We start from the raw sequence: 23,224 nt of genomic DNA on the forward strand, positions 1-23,224 counted from the left end.
TGCAATCAAATTTTCATGAATGTCCAGCAGCATCTGGAAAAAACTATGCAGCATCAGGTTTACACAGATAGTGTCATAAAATAGTTTGAAGATAAAATCTTTTGTTTCCAGAATTCAATTAAAATGTGTGACTTTTGATTTACTCCATACTGAAAGATCCTGTAGCAAAAACTTACCATAAGCAGCTGCAGTATTTAATTCCAGCCTCCCAGCACCACCAGGATAATAGAATTACAGGAAACAAAGAAGTTTAAGTAGAGAAAAACAGCTCCATTGAGAAAGTTAACGAGGGTTAGGCATCTTATCCATAAGATAAATAGTTTGGGTTTTCACTCTGCTGTTTTGTCTAAGGAGGGGAAAAAAATTCTAAACCTGATAAGAAATTTAATCTGAGTCCTTTTAAAAGATCAGGATTGAGAAGCTGCTTAGCACCTTCCAGGACTGAACTTCTGCAACTTTCTACCCTTATGAATTTTGAACAATGTCCAATTAACAGAAAAGCTTCCTTGAGCCAAACTGTAAAAGAAACTGTTTATCTGTGAGCTGCTAGTCACCACTGGAGTCTGTAGCTGTCTACAAAAATAACATTTCAGAATCTGATTGAGCACCAACAGATGAAATGTGGCAAGACTCATTATGAACTGGGTAGAAAATATTTGTATTGTTTGCTTTTGTTTCATCTTATGGGGGGAAGGAAAAAGAACACAATTGCAATGGAATTTTCTTAAAACCAAAACTTTTAACTATTTTACAAAGTATAATTCCATAAGAAGGTTTTCTTTCCAGAAAGGGTAAAGCAGTGACATTGAAACAGACCATCTCCAAGTTTCTTTCCCAAAAGATTTAGAACGTACTCTTTTCATTCTCTTCTCTGTTGTTGAGTATAATTCCTTTAACCCTAATTATATAAGTACAGACTGGAAGGACAGGGAGTGATAAATAAAATATTGCTTATAAAAGCAATAATAAAATATATTTTTAATAAAAATCAGCTGTGCATTCTAATGCAGAATTTCCTGCACTCAAGTGGAGTAATTTTTCTTCAACTTTCAGGACAATTTCTATTAAACAGGGGGGTTTAAATTAAATTAGCATATAACAAATTAAATCTTTTTAATTCATCCATTAAATAGTAGCCTCACATATTAAAAGATGTACTTCAAATGGTTTGTCTTTTTCAATAAAGTCATTGAGCTTTTCTTAATTTTATATTGAATAGGTGATTGAGACCCTTTTTCGATTACTCCTTATTAAAAATTAATATTTTCTTCTTAAAAATAGCATGATTGCTTTATATAGAATAAATGAAAAGGAATATGTTAGTTGACTTCAATATCTTTGGAGAGAAAACATGCATTCTTTTTATTGTTGCCCTTATTCACCCAAGCAGTCCCATGATCTTGATTTTGAACACTCTTCTCTTGTAATTTTTTTCTTTTAGCTTAGACAAACATTGTTCTTTTGCCATTATTTTGGTCTCCCTTTGATGTTCCCACAGGAATCTGAACTTATAGAGCTAAGGGAAACAATTGAAATGCTGAAAGCCCAGAATTCTGCTGCACAAGCTGCTATTCAAGGAGCCTTGAATGGCCCTGATCATACCCACAAAGGTATGGGTTTATCATTATCAAAATAAATGCGGAATTTCTCCCCAGGAAAAAACAAAAAACAAAACAAAACAAAACAAAACAAAAAAACCCTAAGCAACAGCAATTTTTCTGTTGTTTGGGAACTCTGTTGCAAGGCAAAGCAAATTCTATAGTGAATGGTAGGCATACCTGTGGTATTTCCAGAGCTGGAAACCTTGGACAAGTTTCCTGTCTGCCAAAGTTCCTGGAGCTGTATCTTCCTAGAGCTGGGTGGCCAGGAATTGATTGAGAGTTAAGCATGTCCCTGCAATTGAGTAATGAAATACACCCGAGACACAAGTGAAGTCTCACAGTGTAACATGGTTGTAGCTTGGGAATCCAAAGTTGCAGCTTTGTAAATTGGTGTTCTCGTTGGTAAGAGATGGACTGACAACATTAAGCGCTTCATAAAGTGCTAAGGTCAGAGCAGGAAAGCAGGTTTTACATTCCAGATGTTGAATTAATTTGCCATTGCAGTTAGGCAGATACTGCATGATAAATATGTACTTCAAAAGTGCCTACTGATAAGCAACAGCAAAGGAATTACTTGAAAAAAAAAATAATTGCAGTATTCGTTTTTGAGAGTGTTACTGATCTTCCATTAGAGAGGTCATTATTTAGGTGTTTTCCTTAAGGTCATTTAACTGCATGACTTGAGTGTAGCAAAGCGAATTTCTAGGAAGTAGAAAATAATCTAAAAAGTAATTTCCTTTGGTATTAGTGGGCACATTCTGGAAGAATAATTTCCAGTGATTAAGATATAGTTAGCAGACACTTTTAAGAAATTGAAACTTAGAAGCCTCACCAACCATCTTTAATATTCTCCACTTCCAGATTATTTTGTTTCATTAATTTTTAATGAACTCCTGCCTGTTTCTTTCCATCATGGTTTATTAGAAGGTAGCATCTGAACACTGTTTAGGGCTGTTACAAATCGAGTAGTGCCTACACTCCTCAGAACTGTAATACATGTGGCACTGATATGTCAAAGTAATCCATGTGCTCAGCTATGAGGATACATGTGCATAGATTGCTGTGAAGGGTCATTGCCTTCAGGGCAAGAACAGCCTTGTTTGGCAAAGCCCCTAAGTTTTGGACTAACTGTATGCATCCCCCTTGGTCCCTATGTAATTTTTCACGGGCTTCAATAGCTTGAATCTGAGCCACTGCAAGCATCAATGCCATTTATGTTCATTTAGGAGGAGGAAGAGGAGGAAGATGCTGCATAAATGTAAGAATTTTTATTATTTTGGAGCAGAAACAGATTTCACAGTTACTTCTTTTCTTTAGATTTACGTATAAGGCGGCAACATTCTTCAGAAAGTGTTTCCAGTATCAACAGTGCTACAAGTCATTCAAGTATTGGAAGTGGTAATGATGCTGATTCCAAAAAAAAGAAAAAGAAAAACTGGGTAAGTACTCAGCAGGTTTAAACATTTCTTTTAGCTATTTCGTCATTTCCTAGTGTCTGACTAACATAATGGTCCATTTCATCTACAATGTTCTTGTGGGGCCAGATGGATATCAAGAAATTCATGTGTATCCATACTGTGACACTACCAGCAAACTAAAATTGACTATCAGCAGGGTTTTATTTGCATAAGTCAGAGTAATTAAAACAAACAGAAGTACAAGCAACAATTACTACAACAAAACAACATCAATTTAAAATAGCTGTTGTGACCAGAACTACCTCTGGGCCACACTGAAACCCTGTTTGATTATTCTTCAGTTGGTGTTTGGTTCAACAGCTTGACTCAAATATGCTACCCAGCTATGGAGGGAGTTGAAATCGGTTAAGAATTCTTGCTTAAAATTAGTATGGTGTTTAAAGAAATTAAGAGGTTTCTCAGCCAAAACATACACATACTGCTAAAGATTTAATTAAATACTTTCAGTAAAGAATCAGAAAATATGTTTTTATTGTTTTTAAATATCATCTGCATAAACATTTGTTTTAAAATACTGATGAGCCTTCATTCCCTTGATTTGTAATTCAACACTCTTTCATGTTTCTGCAAGGTGAACTCTAGAGGAAGTGAGGTGAATATAAACCATGGAAAAGTTGGCATGCATTTGTAAAAAACCCTATCTTGGCATGATTGCTATTTATTTTGGCAGTAGGCTTTTATACCTTCTAAAACCAGATTATCCTGTATGTCTTCTCAGTTTGTCTTTATTCATTTTAATCTCAAAGTTTAGGCTATAGAAAGGGGGAGTGTAGCCAAAATCCATTTCTTTCTCATCAGACATCAAGAGCTGGAAAGGACTTGAATATTGTTTCTCATTAAGATCAGCGGTCACACTCCCCACTCTCCAATTATATCATGAGAATAATACGTTTGAAATCTTCATTTTTTCACCGATGTACCAGCTGGTTCATTGTGTTCTGTACAGTTTTGATCAGAACAACTTTCTGAAAATAAAAATAAACCCAGTATTTTTCCTAAGATTAGTAAATTCTGTATTTAGACAAAGGTATGAATAAATGAGCTAGTTAATTTTAACTGCAGATAAAACTGTTGTCTTGGCTTCTGAAATAAATGGCTCTTTGGCTATTCTGTCCCTTTTTAATACTGGATACAAGCTTCTAGAGGGAAAAGGCAATGCTTGTACATTCAGAGATCTTACCACTCTAAAGAAAACTGCAACAAGCAGTACATACCTTTCAGCTAACATTCTTCTCAATAGTACAAGGCAAACCTCATGTCCCAGCTTAGATCCTCTTGATTGTGATCCAAATCATAGCATTTGCATAGTTTGACCATTCAAAGTTTTAATGGGGAAAATAAATTGACAATCCCTGTAAATTGGACTTGTATTTTGATTTCAGCATTTAGTACTGCCTCTACCTAGATGCAAAGTGGTTATTTAAAGCCACCCCTTGAAGGGAGTGCCATGGGGATGGGATTCCACTGGGGCTTAATGGCTTTAAATGAGCACCCCTCCCCAACAGCTGTTAATCTCGGTCCTGCACTTTTTCCATAGCATTACTTTTGCACTGCGCTGGATTAATGAAGTCAAAACAAAGCACTGTATCATGTTTTTAGAGATACCATGTTGCATATGTTAATACCTTGCTTCTGCATACTGACCTCAGGCAGTGGCTAGGATGGCATCTGCAAACTAACTCTTCAAAACATGAGCTGCACACAAAGTGCTGTGATGAGGAAAATAATCTTGCTCTCCAGCTAAGAAGCTCTTTGTTTTCCAGCTAAGAAGCTCTTTCAAACAGGCCTTTGGAAAGAAAAAGTCCACCAAACCTCCTTCTTCACATTCAGACATAGAAGAGCTGACAGATTCCTCTCTTCCTTCCTCACCTAAATTGCCTCACAGCTCAGAAGAGTGTGCAGCAACGTCAATGAAACCATCACAGTCAGCATCTGCGTAAGTGTCTCTCTTCGCAAATGGGATGGGCTGGGCAACAGACCTCCTCCAGCATGGCCATTTGCAGTTCAGAAACCATTGTCAACAGCTTTGATCTTTTAATCCTGACCTCCTCCATCCATTTGCCAGTTTTCTCATGAGTTTCACCATTTACACACTGGTTCTGCAGCAGCTCTTTATTCAGTCTTAATCTTTCCTCCCTTTGCAGACCTTGCCCAAAATCACCTAGCCATCCAAACTTCCAAAAGCTTATGTTGTGCTCTCCCTGCACCATTAGCAACTCTACTGTAACCACTTAGTAAAGGCCAAGTGCTACAGTTTACTTGTTTCTTTTTTTCATTACATTCTAAAAATGTATGTTCTTTTCCAGGTGGGGTGGCTATGAATTTTTACAGTATACTAATTTCTCCTGTTATTATTTTATCTACTTTGTAGCTACTGATGTATATAATTTTTAATTTATTTTCTCTCTTTTATCAAATTGGGATTTTTGTGGAATTTTACTTTTATATTTTATTTAAATCACCACCCTTAAAGTTTCAGGTCTGAGAACAAGGCATCAGTCAACAGCTGTCCCATTTCTTCAGTATTTTTTTAAGATCTGATATGTTCTTATAGAGTTCCCAGCTCTTATTCATATTTCTCTGTGGGTTTTTTTCATTCTATTAAACTCATAACTCTTTCTAATATGAGGAAATCAACCTCTTTGAACCAAAAAATGCCTACTACTGATGCTAGCTTTACTTTCCTTCTCCTAATTGAGAATAATCAGGTCACAACTACCCTTTCTTAAGGCACTCAAGGAAGTCTAGTCTCATGTCTGTTTTATTAGATAATAAATGGAACATGCATAGAAATAAAATTTCATTTCTTATTTGCTTAGCATAGGCAGGTATGGACATATCACAGAAAAAGCTGTACCATAATATTTGGGGAAAAAAATCCTAGTGTATATCTTTATTAATTTTTAATCATATTTAAAATATCTGTGCATGTTTTGAATTATATTAATTATTTTTCTTCCTCTATTTTACATATATTTTATTTGCCATGAACTTTTTCATCTTCCCTTTGTTTACGATTTCTTCATATATTTTCTTGACCGAGTCTCGTGTTCTAAACCATTACCTTTACTTTTTCCAATTGCATCTGTCTAATACATGTGTGTGCAGGTCATCTCTAGTCTGGGCATCAAAGAAAAGGCAAAACGGTCGAGTGGTCTACAAGCATAGATCCCGGTAAAACTGAGTGTGGGGCATGGAGTTGTATACCCAACTGCTGACCTGAGGAGTGCTGCATCTTCTTTTCCCAAAATGCATTTGCATGCATTCTGGCAACTAAATGCTGAACTTTAGGGGTTTTTGGGTTTTGTTTTTTGGTGGGGTTTTTTTTGGTTCGTTGGTTGGTTGGTTGTCTGGGTTTTTAATATTAGAGGTAATAATCACAATAATAATACTTATTTTCATAAAATCGTATTGAATTTTTTCTGCAAATATTAACTATTTATAGTCACAGTAATAAAGAACAAATAATATTTACTGAATTTACTGGAAATACTGCTTAGTGTAACAATGTAGCCAGAATTCAGTGGTTTGTTTTCTACTGGTGGTTCTGATGAGGATACAAAGAGGCAAAACAGTCTGACATGAGATGAACAGTTGTGGGTCCCTGAGCCAGTCATGTTTCAACCTTTTCTTACAATATAATGGTTTCTTCCCTTAAAATAAATGCTCTTGAAAAATAAACACATGGTAATCCAGTCTTCAAGGAAAAAAAACCCAAAACCAACCCACATGATTTCATAGATTATACATTACAAAATGACAGGCTATAGGCAAAACATCAGCCATCACAAATCAAAACCATTACAGATCAAAATCTTCTAGACCATAAATTCAAGGACTGTATGTTTATGTAATAGTCAAATCAGAGAGAAAATATTGATTCCTAACAAATAATAGATATCAGCAGCACAGTTTAATCAGCACACTTTGGTTCTGACTATTGTTACGTAGAGAAATCATACACTTCGCACCAAAGCAATTATGAGAGTATAAAATCCTGTTAATACCAGTGGATGATACACACTCAAAAAACAATACCTGAAAAGTAGTTAAGAATTTTTTTTCACCATAGTGAGCTAAACTAAAAAAGTATAAAGCAATCTGATCACTTCTTCTGCAGAGGGCTTTTTTTTTTTTTCTTTTTTAATTTGCAGTTTGATCATTTTCATGTTTCTTTGATATGTTTCTTTCTTCACTCATAGGTTTCACCAGCAGCAAGCATTTTTCTGTTCTTTGATATTTAATAATGACACTGTTTTGGAGAGAGAACCTTCCTTTAATCTCCTGCCTGTTTCCTGCTCCTTTTTAGGATCTGTGAGTGCACAGAGGCAGAGGCTGAAATTATTCTCCAGCTAAAAAGCGAGCTGAGGGAGAAGGAGCTAAAATTAACAGATATTCGTCTGGAAGCCCTCAGCTCTGCACACCATCTGGATCAGATCCGGGAAGCCATGAACCGCATGCAGGTCAGTGCAGTAGCTTTAAGTGATGACAGAGATGCACACCAAAGGTATGACTGGTGTACTTCCTTTCCCAGTACTTTGTTTCAGGCACCAAAAAACTGTCAAAACAAAGTAAATTCCTGGATTGATAGTACCTCTGAAGGATGGGTATGATAAGTGTTCACCTTATAATAAAAAGGTATTCTTAGCATGTATATTAATAGCTAAAATGTGATACGGAAGAAAACATAATCCCTGCCCAAAGGATATTTATTATCTCAAGACTGTGACTAGGGTAAGCAACATGACAGAGAAGCAGATCAAAAAGTGATTTCTACAGTCTTTTAAATCCTTGAGCCATGAAGGGGGACAGGATGTTATGTGCATACTCTTTCATCATTTCTGATTCCTAACTCAGTTATGGCTGCCAAGGCAAAGAATGTAAAATTGAACTAAGTACTGTATCCAGCATCATTAAATTTTGCTACATTATTTTGTTACATTGCTTGAATTCCTTCATGAATACATTTTTCATTAGAAGATGTTCCCTTTCATGAGGCTGAAAAGAATGGCAATATTCTTCAGTGGAGCACTGAGCTTTATGGGACCTGACTGTTGCTTACAGGCAAATGCCCAGTACCATGGTGGGTGCCCAAAAGTATCTATAATATTCACACAGTATGACATAGGTCCTTCAGTGGAACTGGGCCCTTCTGGAATGGCAGCTAAGTTACCTACGTCATCCCTGAAGGCACTATATATCTGCATTTTGGGAACAGAATCAAGGCCATGGATTGGGGATTCAGGTTGAGACAGGGTTGGCTGTCTCAAGGAATGAGCTGCATGATAAACTTCTGTTGTATTCAATCGAGTTTTAGTCCTGTAGTAGTGAAGGCTAAAGAGCTATCCTAAAATTACCCCAAAATGGGTACAGAAGGTGAAATGGAGTTCTCTGACCATAGGCATTTCTTACCATTTGAACCAGCCTCAAGTACTTGCATCTGCACAGGACATGTCAGTTCAGCATTCTTCCATGGAAGACCATGTTTGTCATGCCACTGGAAACCCACATTTGCACAGCTGAATCCGGCCCAGTGCCTTTCCAGCTGAATTGCTCTGTGTTGGGTGCTTAGGTCAGGTGCACCTTTAGGCACTTTTTTGTAGATGCCCCTAGCACCTGATTTCATAACTTCATCATACAGAAATTGTATGCTTGATGTCTTTTCTAGACCTCTTTGTTTACACAATGCCTGTATCAGTCTCAGCCAGACTTTAAACACCTAGGGTACCTGCCATCATCCCAGGTGCCAACATTACTGTGGGATACTTGGCTGAACTTCAATTAGAGGGAATTATCAAAACTGGTCCATAAATATGGTTTCATTTGTCCAGACATAAGTAAGGCATTGATCTTGAGGCACTGAAGGGTTTTAAGGAACTATGAGGAATAGAATACAGTTAATTACACTGGTGGAGAAAAGGATGTGAAGGCTTATCATCTGATGACAGTCTCATAGTGGGAGATGAGTACCTGAGCCAGGTGAACTCCCCAGAGGGAGGAGTCTACTCTAGGCACAGCTCTCCAAAGTGTAAACTTCCTCAAATCTGGGCAGAGGCAACTAGTTGAGATGTTGTTACTGGTAATCACCATTGTTGTAATGCATTAATTGGGTTTATATTTCATCAGATTTGTAATGTTTTTTCTATGTATCATGTGATCTCTCCTTGCCCAGCAGAGCCCATCCCCCCACACTGAAATGTAACCTAACTCTGTTCCCCTCCCACTTCTCCCTGATTGGGTGGTGCCTCTGGGCCCTGCCTCTGGGCAGGGCCGGGGAGGGACCAGGGCTCTCTGGCATCAGGGAGTCATCAGGAAAGGTCTCCAGCAAGCAGAGCAGGACTTGAGAATAAAAGCTGTAATACCCAACCCAGTGCCAGAGAGCAGACTCCTCCTTTTGCCATCGGTGGCCATCTAATCTGTTGGGGAAAACTACACACCATTTCTGAAGTTTGCCCAAAAGAACAGGCAGCCACCTTGTGGCTGCCAAACTCTGATATTTTAGAGGATTAATGAGGATTGGAAAGGGGAAAAAATAGGACTGGTGGAAGTGATACATGAATACTTTTATAATCAAAGCGCCTTAAAAACCAAAGCTCAGGTGAATTCAAGACTGCTAAGAGTTGTGTAATTAATCAGCGTAAATTGCAGAATGGTTCCTGATTTGAACCCTAAACTGTTTGAACCCTAAATCCTAGACTAAACTAATGCACATATCTATTACCTTCTGTTACTGCTTTGCTGGTTTGTCCCTTCCCTTTCACTGTCTCCTCACCTTTGTGTGTGATCTAATCTTTTTGTATCTGTAGCAGGGGTTTTTTTTGATGCTATCTATCCCTTATGTTTTTGCTTGTATAATATAACTGTGCAGCCTCCATAAAAAATGGGGCTTTTTAGCAGTGTGATAGTGAATGTAGAATTAAATCTGATGTGCAGAACCATCTGCAAGAATAAACAGTTGCTTTGTAATGCACTTTGGAAGCTAGATTTAGCTGGCACCAGGCTGTTCCCAGGCTAAGTTTTTATTTTATTATTGTGCATTCAGTAATCACTTGGCACCACAGAGGATTTAGCTAAAAAAATTCCAGTTGTTCTGATTCATCTGTTACTGTCTGTTTTCATCAGAGAGTTTGCTCACCACGATGTGAACAATCCTGTGTTTGAATGATCAAAAGGTCTTATTTGATAGCAAGAAGGTTTGTGAAACTGTTAAACTATCAATTTCTAATTTTTTATTTTTAATTTAATTTCTCTGCTAAGTTAATGCTTAAATTTTATATTCAATGGTAGTAATAATTTTCTGTGAGTTTAGAAACATTGACATATCCAGTAACTTTCTTAATTGACTATTACCTGAGGTATTTGACAATAGAAAGTAGCTGAAAAAAATGGGGATAGCTGGGAAAATTCTAATCACATTCAAATTATGGTCAACTATACAATAAGCACAAAAGCTTGAAGCTCATATTGTTTAGGATCTATCTTGAGGCAAAAGCTAAAACAAGGTTATTGGGAGTTTTCCCTTCATTTAAGAAGTAAAGGCAATCCAGTTTTCACTGCTATGAAAGTGGTAAAGCAGTTAACCAGGTCAGGGGAACAGCATCACCAGACTAGCCACCAACACTGGTTTTCCAAAATAATGACCTCCTGTGCTTTTGTGTTGATTTCTTTTGCATATAGAATGAAATTGAGATATTGAAAGCTGAGAATGATCGTTTAAAGGCAGAGACTGGAAATACTGGAAAGCCTGCCCGGCCATCATCAGAGTCGTCAAGCAGCACATCATCTTCCTCATCACGGCAGTCGCTAGGACTTTCTCTGAACAATTTAAACCTCACAGAATCTGTTACATCAGGTGAATACACTTTGGACACATGCATGCCTCAGCAGTTAGTAAGAATTTTTCAGCCCCTTAATGGGCCTCATAGGAGAAGCATTACTGGAAATTAAAACGCCTCATATCATTCAGGTTAACATCAGATATACATTCAGTAATGGTGATGAGGACAAATGCTGGTGATTATGTCTGAAATGTAGCTTTTAGAAGCCCCTGAACAGCAGTAGGACTGTTCATTGTTTGCTTTGTTCCTAGCTATGACACTCTGTCTGTGTAGTTTACAATACTCTTTGGTCATCCAGTTTACAATTTCTTTGAAAAGAAGTATCTGTTGAAGTATACATGACAACTGTATTTGATAAATTCTCTTGCCCAGATGAGATAAATATGAGTATAGTATGTGAAACTTTCTTATGGTTTGCAGATCTTTGATCATTCAGTTAGCTTCCTTAACTTGACTTCATATTTGCAGCAAAGGCAGAAAGTGGTCTCAGTTAGCTTTATCCCTTACATTTTTAAATTTGGTACAGCTAGCTAGCCTATGTTGGACCAAATCACCATTTATCACAGGAGCCAAATCCCTCCTGGCCTATTAGGCACTCTCATTGTCTTCTATGTATGAAGCAGAACTGATCCACATCCTGAACGTTAACATTTGATTATTTTCCATGCCATGGAGTGTATAATAAGCCTTCTACATTTGTTTTGATAGTGTAGCCAAGAAATGGGGAGTAAAGCAGGAGCAAAGGAGCACTCATTAGCATAGACGCCACAGAAATTATAATGCAGTCTCTGGAAGCAATAAAAATGTGGCTAATAATTGTGGAAAGAGTCTAGGCAGGAGTACAGATGGGAATATGCCAAACTTACTGTAATTTGGATCAGCAGTTAGTCATATTATCTTGCCAGTCATTGATTATTTGAACATTTTTTCTGGTTAATATCAGATTTTGAATAAAAATTGGAATTGGTATCTTTGAAAGGTTTAACTTTGAGCATGGAGGACCCTGAACTGGGCCTCAACATGCAATGAGGTGTTGCAAAAGCAGGGAGAAAAAATTTAACGGCTCACAGATCCATGCATATTAAAAACAAAACAAAAAACAAAGCAACCCACTGCTCCCCCCCCCCCTCCAAAAAAAAACCAAACAAAAAAAAACCAAAAAAAAAAACAACAAACAAAAAAACCCCCACCAGAACTAACAAAAAAAATATTTTTTGCAATATAGTGGTTATAGAATGTCTCTCATGAGTAGCAGCCATTAGCACTTTGTTGTTTGGCACTAACTCTGTGTAGATATAGGAAAAAAACATGTAGGAAGAAAGGTCTGAAGAAGAAGAGGGGTAACTAGATGAGAATACAATGGGTGAAGAGGAATGGCGGAAAGAAAAGGGGTGATAAAAGATAAGATAGAAGAATGAAAATGAAGAAAATTAGGAGGAAGTGTTCAGCAAAAGAATAGAAAATAATAAAAGCTGGAAGAAAAAAGAGGAAGGGGAAGAAGAACAGAGAAAAGGAACAGGAGGAAGGACAACAGGATTGGGAGAAGTGGTTGGATTTGATGATCTTAAGGGTGTTTTCCAGCTTAAATGATTCCATTATTTAATAAACTTCACATAATTTTCTGTATTATTGTTCTAAATGTTTTTCTCACATGCAAGGTAATTACTTTTTGTTATAGGAAATTAAAGATATAAGGGTGCCTAATGAGGAGTGGAGAATTTAATTTGATTATGAATCTAGAATTTTTGATCACTGTGATGATCATTTTCTTGCTGTGCCAGAGAACTTTGAAGGGTGACAGATTCCCACCAAGTCTTGTGGGATTTCTGAGACAGCTGGAGTATTACTGAACAAAACTCCCTGAGATATGGGGAGGTTAATCATGATGAGGATTAAGCTCAGAGAATTTAGTGCTTTGGCTGTTCGTATTAAAAGATGCCACTGCACTTTCTGGGAGCAATGTCTCCAATCAACCATGGTTATCTGGAAATGACCAAAGCTGTCCACTGTCACTTCCTAAGGATACGAGGATACCCTGCAGATCAGTGTGAGTGGCAGCCTGGGAAGGGGTTTGGTGATTACAGACACCTCTATTTCCAGTCAGTCACTGGAGTGAAAGGAGCAAACAAGGACCAGTGCAAGACTGATGCAGAGTGGCAGAGCTCTGACAAGAATTGAACTGAAGTAATCATAGCATGCCTAAAAAGCAGACCTGGCCTGGGGTAATTAAAACAGTTAGTACCATGAAATTAGAGGCCCTTGGGCACCTTCTCTGCCCCTTGTATCAGTGATAGAGAGAGCTCTTAGGAAGTGGAATTTGTTCCTTTGCTACAGGGTGGTTCCTGGTTCCTAAAGACTTAAAGAAAAATGAATTTACAGGGCTACATAAAGGTCATTTAGAGATAGAAAAATTTCACAGGGGGATCATACCATAATTTGCCCTCAGATAAACTATGACATTATCAAAGCTCTTAGGTTTGCTTAAAGGTTTGTCAAATATTCCAAAACACAGGACAAATGAAGTGAAATATTCAGTGGTGACAAAGAATATCTGTCTGCCTAGAATAAAGCAAGCATAGATTTATTAAAACACACAAAAAAAGAAAAAAGTTATTCCTTGATCAATGAATTAAAACAAACAAAACAAAACAAACAAACAAACAAACAAACAAAAAACAACAGCAGAATCTGCATTCTAGATCTGGATGTAAGTTATCAAACTTTTAACATGAAAACTCCTTTTTTAATACATTAATAGAAATTATATTCATAAGCCTTCTTTGGTTTTCCTTTGAACAAGTGACTGAATCTTACTGGGACCTCATTTAATTTCTATGAAATCTGACCTTGTGCAGACTATGTCATGAATGTCAATGTTTTTCACACTAAGAACAAACAGGGCTTAGGTTAGTGCATTACTGTGCTGGCCTTTGAAGAAAATGTAAATCCATAATGTCATCTAATTTTATAGTTAGTTTAAATGTCTAACAGTAAAGTATCAGAGAGAACTTCTAGATGAAAGCATCAGTTTTATCACTTGCAATAAAGCTATAGGCCCAGCCCTTAAAAGAAATAAATCTGCTTTCTCATTTTAGCAGTTAATGAAATGGTAGAAATAGAGGTGCAGAGCAGATCAAGATCACTCTTCACCTCCAAGAAAAATGAAGCCTTTCCTTAGAGGATTGGCTGAAAATAGAGTCCCATATTCTGGAAGAGTCCAAAGTTTTCTAGTGGGGGTGAAAAGGACTCTATTCATCCCATATGTACAGAAGGTAAAGGAATCATCTGGAAAGTGAAATTAAATGCTATTTTACTTTACAGCAAAAATATTAATGTGAGGATTTCTTGTTTTCTCTTTTCATAACATTCTAAAGGGCACAAATGAGTGCCCAAAGACATAAATTTAATTCAGTTTTTAAACAATATTGTTTGTGAACATTGTAATTTTGATATTGTTCCAAGAGGGAAAGCAAAGACAAGACTATAATGCAAGATTTTTTTTAATTTGTGGATTCTTTATCCATTTCTGCATGGTTAAAACTCCTAATATTCCTACAAAAAATTGGCAACTTGTAAGGTTTTTTTGAAATTATGAATTAGTAATAAGTACAGATTATAACAATTGCAAGTTGTTGTCATGGCAGCCTTTCTTTTTAACCAAAAATCCTTTTAACAAATATTGAACTGATGATGTGAACATAATTGATGTAAATTTCCAGACTGATCACTTCCCTTCTTTTAATGTAGATATTTTGTTGGATGATGTCACTGATGGAGCACTTCACAAAGAAGGTCATAGTGTCAAAATTTTAGTCACTATAAACAAGGGCTATAGTCGAGCCGAGGTAAGTGTATTACCCAGAGCAGAATTATACCTCAAGCAAATGCTGGAATATAGTAGCTCTTTTTTTTTTTTTTTTTTTTTTTTTTTTTTTTTTTTTTTTTTTTTTTTCCCCCCCCAGTTTTTTAAGCCAGGAACTGAAGGGAAATATCCCAGAGATAGCAGCTCTCTTCTCTGTCATCCATGCTCAATACAGTTAGGCATGCTCCATAGACTAATGTCACATAGTCTCTTTCTGCCTTTCTCTTTCTGGTGGTTTAGACACTACAATTCTTAGTTTAATTAGTAGTAGGACGTCCCGGGACTTGCTATCTCTGTTTAAAAGTCCTTATAAATTAGATCTGTGCCTTGGTCTCCTTAGGATGCCACTATGAATTTGTTGCTGAGAAATTGTATTGTCATATTTTCATGGTCTGTGTTATAAAAAATTATAAATACAGTGCAGTTTTTAGTCATCTCTTTAAGAACACAGATGCAATCAGAGAGCAGAACAAGAGTCTGTGTTCCCTTATTTATAAAGATGTATCAAAGTAGTACAATCTTTAACTATTTCTGGCACAGAGAATATTACTGAAGTTGTAACCTCTCATTCTAAATAATATTCTTATTCTTCATAAGGAAAACTATGAATTTTCATAGAAAACTAATTAGAACCTTTTTTTTAGTCCAGTTTCCAAAAAACTCTCTTTGCAGGATCAAAAGCCTCGTGCATACCTGATAGGATCAATTGGAGTCAGTGGAAAAACAAAATGGGATGTTTTAGATGGTGTAATCAGACGTCTCTTTAAGGTAAGACACTGGAAAGTTGGCCTAAGTATTATTACAATTTTCTTTTTCATTTTAGAAAATTTCTGTATTCTTTGAGTTATCTTGCCAAGTTTTTGTTTTGGTTTGTGATTTTTCTTTTTAATTTTTTTTTTTTTTTTTAAATATATATATACCTAACACGACTATTAAGCTTTATGCCTAATGTCGCAGTTCTTTTTTTTTTCTTTTTTTTCTTTTAATGACTGTAGGCAGTTTTCCAAATAGCTTTCATTCAATAAATATTTTTTATGATTTATGTTTTCATATAATTTCAGGAGTATATTTTTCGGGTGGATCCAACTACTAGCCTGGGTTTAAACTCTGACTGCATTGCTAGCTATTGTATAGGGGATGTAACTAGAGCCCATAACCTAGAAGTGCCTGAACTGCTGCCTTGTGGATATCTGGTTGGAGATAATAACGTCATCACTGTGAATGTGAAAGGTAAAATCTGAAGAATACTTCTGCAGATACTGTAGAGTTCTAGACTGCAGTTCCCTATCCTTTTATTTTTCTTACACCTAACCTGACCTTTCAGTATTGTCTCTAGTTGGAGGACACATTTATCACATAAACTATTGACATTGCATAATATCTATTGCAGCCTTTTCAGGGAAATCTGAGGGTATTTGTCCTCCTCTGTCTGACTGCCAAATCACAACAAAATACAGATTTCTAAACAGTGGCAAAAATACCAACCCCAACACAGAGATTATGATGAGAAATAATTATGCTTTTTCAGTTCCACAGGAAAAATTCTATACATTTCAAAAGCTCTCGGGGTTTGCTATTGGAGGGGAGAGGGTCTTCAGGAGGACTTTATATACATTGATGTGACAACTGGTAACCCTTGTGGCTGTCACTTTGACCTTTTTTTGTCATTGTTGCCAGTAATGTCTGAAATACACATCTTTGCCTCACTGAGCCTTCTCTTCACATTTACTTTGATTGTATCTCTCCCACTCATCTCAATTCACTACTGCTGTTTAATTTTTTGTGGAAGGATACCAGTATTCCTATAGTAAAGAAGTCCTTAACAGGGATTTGATTCAGAAGATTTGGTTTAAGAGGTATCTTACCTTGCTTTGAGCATAGCACTGATACCATCAGGTGCTGGGCCAAATAACTACCTTAGCAAGGGTAAGACAGGCCATTTTTCTTTTCTTCTATCCCCAGGAATAGAAGAAAACAGTTTGGACAGTTTTGTGTTTGACACATTAATTCCTAAGCCAATTACCCAACGGTACTTTAATTTACTGATGGAACATCGCAGAATTATTCTTTCGGGACCCAGTGGCACAGGAAAGACTTATTTAGCTAACAGGCTGGCTGAATATATTATCACTAAATCTGGCAGAAAAAAACCTGAGGATGCAATTGCAACTTTTAACATAGATCACAAGTCAAGCAAGGTAAGTTACAGTTGAAAATGTAATCTGTTGTCCAATTTGTAGTGATGAAGCAGAACAGATTCCATTAACTGGTGTACTTTTTGCTGCTCAGTTAGTATTTCTTCCTACAAGAATTCATTCTCCAATCCCAGTAATGTATGGGACCAGACCTATCTGTTCTAAACTCACCATTGAAGCACTCTCAAGGAAGTCTCAATTCCCCCCCTCTGGAGGAAACGCACTTTAGGTATAGGTGCAGAGTCCAACTCCTATGTAAATTAAATTTTTGGAGTGTCTATAATTTCTTTGTCCAAAGGTTGACTATATAGTAATACTAGTGTAACTTGCTTTTTTATTATGATAACATCAGCCTTTGTTAGCAAAGATTTCAAAGGGTTGATTTGAAATTACTGTCTTGGGCTCAGTTTCCTAATCAGCACTGGAGAGAGAGAACTGTATGATTTCTGGTGTGCATCAGTCAGGAAGCGCTGAACGTACTGAAATTGCCTCACACATCATGTCAAGTTCCCAGTGATTTACATAGCTCAGATTATCAGGTTTCTAGCAGGACTTCTGTGCTAGCCACTATAGCCAGCTATTCACTTGGCTGTCCTGAATTGGGTGTACTCCTACCTTGGTACCCGGGGGGAAAAAAATGAAGAAGTTTGCCCAGAGTTTTCTGATTTGCACAGAACATAATGAATGCTAACAGAAGGGAGAACATAGAGATCCCAAAGGGGTAAAAGGGCCATTCTGGCAAAAATAACTGCTTTTCACTGTCTTTATACAGAGGTTTTGTGGTGCCATTTACTTTGGCAGAGAATGTATTTATGTGTATATTATACCATACACATCTGTAAAGAAAGTTGTCCCACAAAAGTGCCAGCTTTTGGAATTCTGGTAAATTGCTTGGTCTGTGTTTTGATGTTTGGCTGTTGTTTTTGGGATTGGACTGGTTGGGGTTTTTTCCCCCATTTTCTTTACTTCTATCAAAATTCATGTAGAGTTTTTGAGTTTGTAATAAAAAGAAAAGAAAATGCAACACTGTCAAATTCCAAGGGTGTTTGAATAATACAGATGGTACTATTCCATGGAAGAAACTTGTAATGTTCCCTGAGAGATACCTGATCATAAAAAAGGCAAAGAAAAACATTTCTTGAAATAAAAGATGTGCATGTTCCCATTAAGGAAGAAAAGATTCTGCTATCCCTGATCCAGAAAATAAAATAGCAATAGGAACTTTGTCCATAATATTGAGAGTTTCTAACACTGACAAAACTAGATACCTCTAGAGATACAGCTGTAAAACTTGACTAGCCCAAATTCTCAAGAGCAACTCTTGACAAAAATATTAAATGTTTTGATTATAGAAAGCTCTCTTTTACCTCTGCACTAAACAACAGTCAGACAGCTGACAGGAAAGAAGAATTTACACAATAATTTTTTAATGAGGTGTGATAAAACATCCCCAAGAAGGCAGGCAGATTTTCAGTGAGAGTGCTGAAAGAAGATATCTAAGGAAGCAGTTCAATACACTGAAATTGTGTGACAGTGTGGTGGGGCTTTGGTATATAAGTGTGGCATTTATAAGAATGAAGGTCAAAAAGTTAGTATGAGTATCTCAGCCCATTGGAAATATTATATTTTATTGCAATGTATTTTCCTCTGGATACAAGGCATTTTAGCAGCAAGTTTCTAAGGAATATATCCTCCAAATCAGAATGCTTCAGTAATTCACCTTGTGTTTATCACCTTTGCTTTTCCTAGCATGTGGCTTTAATGTTGCCCTGTGTAAGCAGCATGTTTTCCGGCATGTGCAGATCCAACTGAGTGATCCACCGAAGGAAAACTCTTTAGCACTCATTTTATCTTTCTGAATTTTTTCCCAGTGAAATTACATCTATGGTCTAATTGGACTAATCTTTTCTGGGCTTGGGACATTTTTTTTTGTGATTTTGTTTGTTTTTTTTTTTTTTTTTTTTTTTAATATTAATTCTGCTGAAGGATCTGCGGCAATATCTAGCAAACTTAGCTGAGCAATGCAGCGCTGACAACAATGGTGCTGACCTCCCTGCTGTCATAATTCTTGATAACCTCCATCACATCAGTTCACTAAGTGACATCTTCAATGGTTTCCTCAACTGTAAATATAATAAATGGTAGGTAGTATCTCTTCTCTCTCCTTGCACACAGGTTTTACAATTAAAACAGTAAAAAGTTCGCTGTTATTTTTGCAAAATATCCCAGTGAAAGCTTAGGCTCCCATAGGCCATCTGCAAGGCTGTTATGTGCTTCAATAATTTTGACACTTTTCAATTAAAAACGTAGTTCATTTACATTACTCCCATGCTTCTCAGTGAGATGTAAATGTACCACACAATTCTATAATGTACTTAAACACTTGGCTGAATTATAGTCTTACCCTTTTCACCCTGTCAGATTACGCAAGCTCATTAGTACCATGAGAACAGCTTACACTTTGTAATAGTGGAATTTGGGATAAACCGTGCCATACAGAAGCAGCTGCGTATCTAGCAGATTTGCCCTTCCTACAGTTTTTCGTGCAGCAGTGCAGAAGTACAAAGTTGGCTGACTGTCCTTTATTCTCAAGCAAGAGTAAAAATAATGATTTTTAGAACTTTTACTGGCCTGTAACATTATTTCTGCTGCAAAAGTGATACCATAGCGACCTCCCTTCAGAAAATCACTGCATGCAATGTCTTACTCATGAGATTCACTGGCTTTTTAAATTAAAAAGCTAAGCCTACTGCCAAATTATAAATTCCATTAAGACAGGGTTGCTTTATTTATTTCTTCATTACAGATGAGCACTAGTAAACTATATATGTGCAAGAGGGAAATCTTAAAAGAATAAATATTTTTTAAAGGGTACCTCAGAAATATTTTAAATTTATGACTATAATACACCCAGAGACCATTTTGAATTTGGCCTAATGCAGATAATAAGAAGGAATATACTCTGAATATTTGAATGAATTCTCCCTCAAAGAAATCTAACTGCTTTTATATTTCCAGTCCCTATATTATTGGAACCATGAACCAGGGAGTTTCTTCTTCACCAAATCTGGAGATGCATCACAATTTCAGGTACATTCACTCTGTATTTACTGTGGCCATGTTTGCATACCTTCCTGCTTCTAAGCCCATTCTTTGACAAATATTGATCTTGTGTCTTATCACAGTAAAGTATTTCAGTTTCCGTGTCTCTCCTCTATTGATGGCTCTCTGAATGGCGTTGGGGAATGATAAAAGAAATAAGATACTGTCTGGCACCTCTAGCAAGTTGCTGAAGATTATTGCATTCCTGCATTCATTTGTCTTTGGCAGTGTCTTGAATTCCTGCTGGAACCTGAAATGGCTCTGTTGAAACAGTGAGCAGTAATAAGGTTTATTGGAGCAGTGTTATACTTGCTGACTAATAAGACTCCATGACATTACTTTCATCTATATGTTTAAGAGGAAATAATGTATTTGCTATTCATTGCTGCTTGACATTTATCTCTTCTACCCAGGTGGGTGCTGTGTGCTAATCACACAGAGCCTATTAAAGGTTTCTTAGGAAGATATCTGAGAAGGAAACTGATTGAAACTGAAATTGAAAAGAACATACGCAATAATGAGCTTATGAAAATCATTGACTGGATCCCCAAAACATGGCATCATCTCAACAGCTTCCTAGAAACACACAGCTCTTCAGATGTAACCATTGGTGAGTCCTTGATGTAATGGTTTGAGATAAGGATGCAGGGTGAGCATTTTAGGGATTTGTGAAGAATATATTACTATTTTTTTAAGTTGGCATGTCTCAATGGGAAGTACAACTTGGTGATGGGGAATTAGTCTAGCTGTCAGCAAGATTTAAAAGAAGATGGAAAGTTTAATGAGAGAGTATATATATTTCCTGGCAGTTCTTGCTTTGTTGCTAAATACTTTCAAGTAAAGTATCACAATTTTTAAAACTCATTTTTTTAAAAAATTACCCCAATAGTAACTTTCCTAAGCTTATTTTTTTTTTCTCCTGCTTTCACACTGCGGTATAATTACAGCAATAAAAACCCTTGGACCTGAGGTCTTTTAATGGAATAACTATGTTAGCAAAGATGTCAGCTTTTACATAGCTTTGCCATAAAACTTGTAAGTGTTCATCAGGCTAAAATGACACCAGTTCATTTTTAATAACAGGAGACTATTAGCTCCCTTAATGTAGTCCTGTTTTAGTACTCTCTTAACTTGAGCTTGTTCCAGTACTGCTTTTTTAATTTTGAGAAGATTATTTTAAGTGTGTTTCCTAGTTCTACCATTTTTAATGCACAACTTGACTTCTCAGGTCCCCGTCTCTTCCTCCCTTGCCCTATGGATGTTGATGGCTCCAGAGTGTGGTTCACAGATCTTTGGAACTATTCCCTGGTTCCATATCTTCTGGAAGCTGTGAGAGAAGGACTCCAGGTATATCATTTGCTTCCTAGAAATTTTTTTAATTGCTTTCAAAGGCTTTCTCCGAGCTGTTTTTAAACAATGCATCCTGGTACGAATGCTGTTGCATTTGCAAGAGGAAAACCGTTGGATGGGTTATAGAAGGCAGACTCAAATTCCTTTTGACCTGCTTTTACTCTAATGTATGTTTTGGCTTTGTCTGCTCCAGCACTAACATAACTTGTATTTTATGAAGGGGGTTTCTGCTCTGTGACTGGAGGAAGGTGGGGTTTTCTTCCATTATTTAGAGTTCCCAACATGATTAAACACAGCTCAGACTGTCTCCCTGAGTCAAGGCAGTTTCATCCTACCCCTGAACGGAACAGTTAATAAGCTTTACACTGGTGCCAGAAAATAGCTTTGGTCTGTGTAATCCTCCTACCACCTACATACACATGTAGGTACACAGGTTTGTGGGAGAAAGCTTGTGGATAAGGATGTTTACATAGAATCATAGAAAGGCTTGGATTGGAAGGGACCTGATAGATCATCTAATTCCTGGCCTTGAACACTCCCAGGGATGGGGCATCAACAATTTTTCTGGGCAACTTGTTCCAATGCCTCGCCACCCTCACTGTACAGAATTTCTTCCTAAAATCTAATTGAAATCTCTCCCGTCTTAGTTTAAAACCATTCTCTCTTGTCCTATCACTATCTGCTCACATTAAAATATTATTTCTCCTCCCTTTTATAAGCCTCCTGGAAGGCTGCAATGAGGTCTTCCCCAGGACGTTAACTCTCCAGGTTATATCAGAGGACGTAAGGATTTTGGATAATTCCACATCTTTGGAAGAAACCTAAATATTTACATTAATCCATTCTCCTTTTTTTTTTGTACTTTTTTCCCCAAACTTTAATTGGCTTTCTCCCTTTTCCATTTTTGTTTTGTTTTGTTTTGTTTATGCACTGCAATTCTATGTCCTCTAGAAAGATGCTTTGTGGAAAGGCATTATTTTCCCACACATGGCACCAAAAGAAATTACTAATTACTGCATAGTGCAGGGAGAATTGCTGTGGTAGAGAACTGTGTAAGCAGCTGCAGTTTCTTTATCACTTGTATTGACCCAGTGACATACTGATGCAATGGAGTTTTAGAATCTTGCTGGTTGAATATCTCATAGTTTCCTAAAACTGCTTATCTCTCTGGGAATTACAGTGTTTATGCCTTGTGCAGAATACTGCCAAACATTTGATAGAACAGCCACAGTGAGATTAACAGCCCTTGTTTAGACCAGCTATAAAAATGCAGTGATATTCTTCATGCTTGTATTTTCCCAAGCATACAGGGTAACTGCTTAAATGAAAACTTCAGTTGTGGAGCAGAAGATGGCAGCATATAAAAGAAAATATGTTTGCTCCATGAGCTGTACCAATTTTTAGCTGCTTTGGATGGCTTCCATAGAATAAAAATATTATTAATAGAAATCTTTTATATCATATAATTAAGTATTCCTGGAACCAAAGATGGATACAAACTGCCTTTCTGGTTGGGTACTTTGCAAACTCACTTGTTGGACATAGGATTTACAAGCCTTGATCTAGATTCCAGAAAATACTTAGTCACTGTTAATCTCAGATGAAGGGAAGTGCTACAGCCTGGAGTTAGCCTGCTGCCTCTGAGAAACATTTCTCTTGGCTTATTTAGGCAGGTTCCTGTTGCAGCAGCCTAGCCTCAGTTCTGGGCAGTGTAAGTATCTCTCTGCCTAATACAGGGAACTTGGCTGCTGAAGCTCTGCGTTCAGCAAGTGCCTGGCAGCAGCTGTGCAGATAAGCA

At 36.9% G+C, this 23,224-nt stretch overlaps 1 protein-coding gene across 11 annotated transcripts in view; it reads left to right on the plus strand.

Annotated features, from left to right (window-relative positions):
• NAV3 (neuron navigator 3) overlaps positions 1-23,224 on the plus strand; it is a 546,625-nt gene that overhangs the window by 517,560 nt on the left and 5,841 nt on the right. For 8 of the 11 annotated variants that reach the window (XM_040061191.2, XM_040061185.2, XM_040061184.2 and 5 more), the window contains 14 exons: positions 1,499-1,610; positions 2,919-3,040; positions 3,651-3,671; positions 4,843-5,015; positions 7,389-7,542; positions 10,757-10,931; positions 14,665-14,762; positions 15,452-15,547; positions 15,841-16,009; positions 16,742-16,977; positions 18,961-19,115; positions 19,993-20,064; positions 20,490-20,686; positions 21,305-21,423. In XM_040061191.2, coding sequence (XP_039917125.1) covers positions 1,499-1,610; positions 2,919-3,040; positions 3,651-3,671; positions 4,843-5,015; positions 7,389-7,542; positions 10,757-10,931; positions 14,665-14,762; positions 15,452-15,547; positions 15,841-16,009; positions 16,742-16,977; positions 18,961-19,115; positions 19,993-20,064; positions 20,490-20,686; positions 21,305-21,423 — 1,899 coding nt within the window. The remainder of the gene's footprint in view (positions 1-1,498; positions 1,611-2,918; positions 3,041-3,650; positions 3,672-4,842; positions 5,016-7,388; positions 7,543-10,756; positions 10,932-14,664; positions 14,763-15,451; positions 15,548-15,840; positions 16,010-16,741; positions 16,978-18,960; positions 19,116-19,992; positions 20,065-20,489; positions 20,687-21,304; positions 21,424-23,224) is intronic. The other 3 variants (XM_040061187.2, XM_040061188.2, XM_040061195.2) reach the window with 1 other exon arrangement.

This window comes from Hirundo rustica, chromosome 4 (genome assembly GCF_015227805.2).
Source record: "Hirundo rustica isolate bHirRus1 chromosome 4, bHirRus1.pri.v3, whole genome shotgun sequence".
NCBI classification, from domain to species: domain Eukaryota; kingdom Metazoa; phylum Chordata; class Aves; order Passeriformes; family Hirundinidae; genus Hirundo; species Hirundo rustica.